This window comes from Micropterus dolomieu, linkage group LG12 (genome assembly GCF_021292245.1).
Source record: "Micropterus dolomieu isolate WLL.071019.BEF.003 ecotype Adirondacks linkage group LG12, ASM2129224v1, whole genome shotgun sequence".
Classification (NCBI taxonomy): domain Eukaryota; kingdom Metazoa; phylum Chordata; class Actinopteri; order Centrarchiformes; family Centrarchidae; genus Micropterus; species Micropterus dolomieu.
This window is the reverse complement of record NC_060161.1, coordinates 29524272-29530405: the sequence shown is the minus strand read 5'-3', so window position 1 is coordinate 29530405 and position 6134 is coordinate 29524272. Positions and strand designations below refer to the sequence as shown.

At 40.1% G+C, this 6134-nt stretch overlaps 2 protein-coding genes across 3 annotated transcripts in view; one reads left to right on the top strand and one right to left on the bottom strand.

Moving 5' to 3' along the window:
* The first annotated feature begins 24 nt into the window (after nucleotides 1–24).
* LOC123979886 (tripartite motif-containing protein 16-like) lies at nucleotides 25–1155 on the top strand. The gene has a single exon (XM_046063996.1). It carries the CDS (start codon nucleotides 25–27, stop codon nucleotides 1153–1155), a length of 1131 nt encoding a protein of 376 aa, XP_045919952.1.
* Nucleotides 1156–2207: 1052 nt separating this feature from the next.
* Nucleotides 2208–6134, bottom strand: part of LOC123980416 (SH3 domain-containing protein 19-like) — a 29058-nt gene continuing 25131 nt past the window's right edge. For both annotated transcript variants that reach the window (XM_046064789.1, XM_046064788.1), the window contains 2 exons: nucleotides 5915–6003; nucleotides 2208–5778 (listed from right to left, as the gene is read on the bottom strand). In XM_046064789.1, the coding sequence (XP_045920745.1) occupies nucleotides 5671–5778; nucleotides 5915–6003 (197 nt within the window). In that variant the 3' untranslated portion in view covers nucleotides 2208–5670. The remainder of the gene's footprint in view (nucleotides 5779–5914; nucleotides 6004–6134) is intronic.

The window sequence follows — 6134 nt, the reverse complement described above, 5'->3', positions numbered from 1 at the left end:
ATCTGCTCTCATCATGACGAGGTGATGAAGATCTTCTGCCGCACTGATCAGCAGTGTATCTGTTATCTCTGCTCAATGGAAGAACACAGAGGCCACGATATGATCTCTGCTGCAGCAGAAAGGACAGAGAAGCAGGAGGAGCTCAGGAAAAGACGGCAAAAACTTCAGCGAAGAATCCAGCACCGAGAGAAGGACGTGAAGGAGCTTCAGCAGGAGGTGGAGACGATCGATCGCTCCGCTGATAAAGCAGTGGAGGACAATGAGAAGATTTTTACTGAGTTGATCCGTGTGATCGAGAAAAGAAGCTCTGATGTGAAGCAGCAGATCAGATCCCTGCAGGAAACTGAAGCGAGTCGGGCCAAAGAGCTTCAGGAGAAGCTTCAGGAGGAGATCTCTGAGCTGAAGAGGAAAGACGCTGAGCTGGAGCAGCTGGAGGGCACAGAGGACCACACCCAGTTTCTCCACAGTTACCCCTCACTGTCACAACTTACTGAGTCTACAGACTCACCGAGACCAAAAACCAACCGTCTGCGGTACTTTGAGGATGTGATGGCAGCTGTGACGGCAGCCAGAGACAAAATACAGGCCTTCCTTGCAGAGCCCATGTTTAGAGTTCATTTCTTACAATATGCATGTCACATCACGCTGGATCCAAACACAGCAAACGGATTTCTGGTTTTATCAGAGGGGAACAGAAAAATAAAATTTGATGTAAATAATTCAGCATATTCTCAACATCCAGACAGATTCATTCACATATCTCAGGTCTTGAGTAAAGATGGACTGACTGGACGGTGTTACTGGGAGGTGGAGATGAGCAGGAATACTGCAGTAGCAGTCGCTTATAAGAGTATTGGCAGATCAGGGGACTTCAATGCACATGTATTTGGATACAATGAGAAGTCTTGGGTATTAAATTGTGACAGTAGTTATAGCTTCAGACACAACAACCTTACAACTGGCATCTCAGGTCCTAAATCCTCCAGAATAGGCGTGTACCTGGATCACAGTGCAGGTCTTCTGTCTTTCTACAGCGTCACTGAAACCATGACTCTCCTCCACAGAGTCCAGACCACATTCACTCAGCCGCTCTATGCTGGACTGTTTCTTGGTGGTTTTAATGGAGACACTGCTGAGTTGTGTAAACTCAAGTAGTGATTAAAGAGGCTGATCAGAGGTTAGTATCAAAGACATGTACTGTAACTTCTGTTGGACATTAATGTAGACGTAGTTCACTAGTGGGCACATTTAAAACTTTACAGGGACAGTTTAAGTGATTTGACCGTTGTGATTATTGGGTTTTTATCTAATACATAATGTGTATAAATGCGTTTCAAATTATGTCTCATCTGACAGGAAGTCGAGCGTAACTCTTAGTTCACTCAGTCTTTGAATTAACAAGTTTTTGTTTTAAGGCACTGCTCTGTTGGTAGACAGACATAATAGAGAGGCAATGAGAAAAGTTCGATTATTGATTGATTAATATTTAGAAGTTTAGTTTAAAAGAACATTTTATCTGTTATTGTATACATTTGATATGCACTGCAACTAAAGGATGTTTTCTGAAAATGCAACACTCTCCCAAAGCTTAATTATGATGAATTTGTAAAATGTAACACATTTGTGTCTGTGATTTTCTAAATTCATAGAACCAGACTGTGTGTCTCATTCTTTTAATCTTCAACTTATATTATAAGTTGCAGAAATGCTGAATGATTGCAGCATTTCACAACAGACCACAAAATATTGAAGCATGGAAAAAATATAAATCAAATACTAAGAAATACAATTTTAGCAGTCACCAATCTTCAACTGTCTATTAATGTTATTATTAAGTATAAGTATTTTTTGATTAAACATTGTCACCTGAACATCAAACTGTAGCTTATAGCTAATTATTTCTTACAGAGAATCACAGGTCCATAAAGTGGAAAGTAGTATCTTGGTAACTAACTCCACTAATCAAATGATTCTCCTGATGGTTATTTTATACAGACAGATTGGAGACGGAGTCTAACGTATGTAGGAGGAGGAACCTGAGAGTTCAGGCTCAGGGTAAAAATATTGTCCTTACATCACTCTGCTGCTCAGGAAGCTTTTTGTGGGAGCTCCTGTTAACAGGAGGAGTCAATAAAAGATAACGCTCCTAAAACTTCTGAGGAAATGGAGCAACAATTAATCTGAAAAGAAAGAAGAAAATTAAACTGTTGTTGTCTGAAAGTTTTATTTGTATTAAAAAGTTGGAATGTTTGATTATACACAAAATATCTCTTACAAAGCAGTTCATGAATCTCTTTCCTCGTGTGTCTTTTTCCCTCACACACACACACAAAGTAGTGTTACAGTCATTACGTGTCCACAAATAGTCCAATTAAAGATGCACCATGTGAAATTTTCTCTTTGACGAGTTGCCACCAAATTAGTCGTGATGACACCTGCAAACGATCCATTGTGTCTTCAAATTAGAAATGAAAAATCCACCCTGCTCCAACCTTGGATGCTACCACTCACAACAACAGAAATATTGACGCTGAAAAACATTTTTCCAACAACATAAAAATACTGACCATTACCTAAACTGTTCACTCTTTACTCCACCTGCGTGATTGTCTAGTGAGAATCATTTTAACTGCTGGCTGAATGCAGCGTCTGCAAACTGCAGAAAATAGTGAACGTTTACTTCCATCAACATTTTCTGTCACTAATAGTTTATTAAATATATAGTGCGAACATTTCCCCTAACTTCATTCATGACTGTCAAATTGTTGCTTCATTTGTTACTTTTTACAGCAGATTAAAGCTCAAACGATTAATCCATTAGTTGTCAACTATTAAATGTGTTGTCCACTATTTTGAAAATATATCAATTAGATTTTTCATGGAAAACATTTTTGGATCCCAGCAAGTGTGAATATTTTTTGTTTTCTTCACTCCTAAAGCTGATGATACACGGGGAAACTTTTTGAGCAATGTTGCTGAACAATCTTGCTAGTGGCAAGTCCGACTATGTTTTGAACGCAGAGCGGCGGTGCGGGCAGGAGTAGTAATCGTTACTCATTACCATTGACAGCAACATTGCTCTAAAAGTTGCTCCGTGTATCATCACCTTAAGACAGTGAACTGAATCTCTGGGTTGTGGACAAAACAAGATGGTTGAGGACGTCGTCTTGGGTTTTGGGATGATGATATTGACCAAACAACTGTCAATCAATCGAGAAAATCATTGACAATCACAATAATGGTATTGCTGGCATTTTGAGTTGACATCTAATTACATTTAATGGACTCTGACGGTCTTGTAATGGCTGTGAGCAACATAAACACCATACGTAAAATAAACTAGCAGTGAACAGGAAAGGTTACTGTAGAGAACGCTTCTGTTTCAGCTATTTAAAGAAGAACAGACTTTTGTAACCGTTCCACAAGAAGTGGACAAGGAATAGTCAACCGATCATTCATCTGCATTTTAAATATGCCTTTACATTGAAAACTCAATGAATAATTAGTGAAAAAAGAGCTTTATCTAAAAAGTAACTCAGTTAAGTTTTAATCTGAGCACATTTAAAATTAGACCAATGAACAGGAAGTGGCAGGAATGAGATGTTGTCATGTATCCTAAAAGTCACAGGTTTGATTAGCAACTACAACATTTAATTTCAGAAGAGGAATTAATCATCATCGCTGCTAATTTGCTGACAGCCCATTTAGAGAAAATCCTTCATGTTTTACCTTTAATAGAAAACATATGAGTTTCAGTTCATGAGTATGAGACGAATATTCAGTCTGGAAATATGAAACATACTGAGAAAAGCTGGAAGTACTACAGCTGGAGCATTGCACCGTGATGAGAAAAGGTTCAGTACGATAACAGACTTTCTATATTTGGTACAGTTCAGCATGCTGCTTTACAAAGCTGCTCAGCTGCAGGAGATCCAACGTGAACCAATGTGGGCGTGAAATATCGTTTTACTTCCTTAATGTCTCAACTTTCAGCATTTCTGTTGAACTGTTATAAAGTATAAACATGTTTTATGATATCTTTACATCCCAAATGTGATTTTTTAATGTTCATAATCCACCGTACCACGTTAAAGTGTGCGACCATGATTTTATTTATAATTTTATGTGTGATTTTATTGAGCTGCTGGCTCTTAGTGTCAAGTTTTATTTGCATTACGTTTAATTCTGTTAAATACAAATCATGTGAACTTCGCTGCTAACCCTTTTCCAAAAATGCTCAAGATCATTAAAACATGTTGTGCAACTCTTCTCCAGCACACCATGCTGCATTCACCAAACCTTTCAGGCTCATTTGCATTCATCAGGCTGGCAGGATGGATGAAAACAAAAGGATTAGCAGTGATCAATTTCTAAATAACAGACAAATCAGGCTTAGTGTGCTTTATGTAAAATTATCCAGTTTAGCTTTAAAGCTTAGGAAATGTAAAACATTATAAAAGGAGCTTTCTGTAAGATTTTATCTGCAAAAACATGTGCATAAGCACTTATAAATAGCTTTAGGTACCCACAGTGTCACAAAACATTCTGACAGTTCATGTCAACTAAACTGACAACGTCCTATAATTTCCAGTCTCAAAAGTGTCATTTTTTTGACCCTCAGATCGCCGAGTGTTAAGTGCCAAGTTAGAAACATTTAGTGTTTAGGAAAAACACAAACAAAAGCTGGTGTTCACCCTCAGGAGGCTTCTGCCTCCAGCTCAGAGCTGTTAAAGCCCAGCAGCCAATCAGCTTAGAGCTCCACATTATTCAGTTTTCTAATCTCCTCTGGCTCAGGATGAGAATAATGTTCTTCGTGGTACACTGTGTTTAAAATAAATGTAGATTTAACTGAGAGGTCCTCCTCTATAAACCTGCTGAGTTGAGACTTTCTAGTTTGAATACTGTAAGTGAGCCTGATTTTAAAAAATGTGTCCACAGACACATGATAACAGTTTTAATCAGTCTTTGTTAAACATCTGTGATCAGACTCAAAGGGGAAAAGTCCTCTAACAGCGACTCTTCAAACCAGCCGCATCCAACCTACATTATATTTTCTCCAGAATTTCCCATCATGCGGATAATTTTTAACCATTTGCACTGGTGCGGGGCTAAAACTGTTGAGCTTCAGGAGCACAAGGATCCACTGGCCGGTCAGTCACTAACAGATAATTAAATCCAGTCCAGGTTGAAAATAACTCAGGAGCACAGAGTCGCAGCACGACGTCGAGATGAAAACCAACAGCGTGATATCCGTTTTACTCCATCATTTAGGCAGCGAAAGCCCCTCCCTCTCTTGGTCTTAATGCCAGTAGTGAGCAGAGCGGGAGGTGCCAGAGCGAGGTTGTCAATCAAACTGACGGTCCAATCACACCTCAGAGTTCCCGTCTCTCCAATTTAGTAACCGAAGTACCAATAAAAACGGACCAGGCTGCTTTTGTTTCATTAAAAACTGCCTGAAAGTTTTTGGAAACTGTGGACCAGAATTCACATGTGTCCACGTGTACGCAGCACTCCACTATCAAAAGCAGCCCACAGGAAAAACTGTCTGTAGCGTTGACAGGCCGCGGAAGGAGGAGGCTGCCAGTTCAAAACAAACACACCTTTTTACAGAGAGAGGCAGCACAAGGCGAAAGAAAGACATCGAGCGTTTCCTATTGGCTGATTTCCTCATCAGAGAAGGGAAATGTAGTTTTTAGGCACAATCCCACGCTTCCCGCCCACAAGTCCCATAATCCACTGCTCGTCCACAGATTCCACCTGCGTTATAATGTCACCGACCTGCGGGAGGAGGACAGAGAGACACAAAGAGAGCAGACGTGTTTCATTTTGGTGAATGGAAATCTGTGCAAAACTCCCGTCACACAAGACAGAAGATATTTACTCATGACACACACACACACACACACACACACACCTTTAGCATGAGCTCATCCTCGCTCTCTGGTGTGAAATCAAACTTGGCCACTCCTTTAACGGCTGACTGCTCGCCTGGGATTGGCTGAGCTGGAAACAGGAAGAACAAGTTGTGGTTAAAGGCCTCAGCAGCCACTGCACACATCCACCAGGATGTCCCAGGATCAACTAGACGGGTGGAGTTTAGTCGTCACAATCAGCCAGACGTTCTCAGGTGAGAC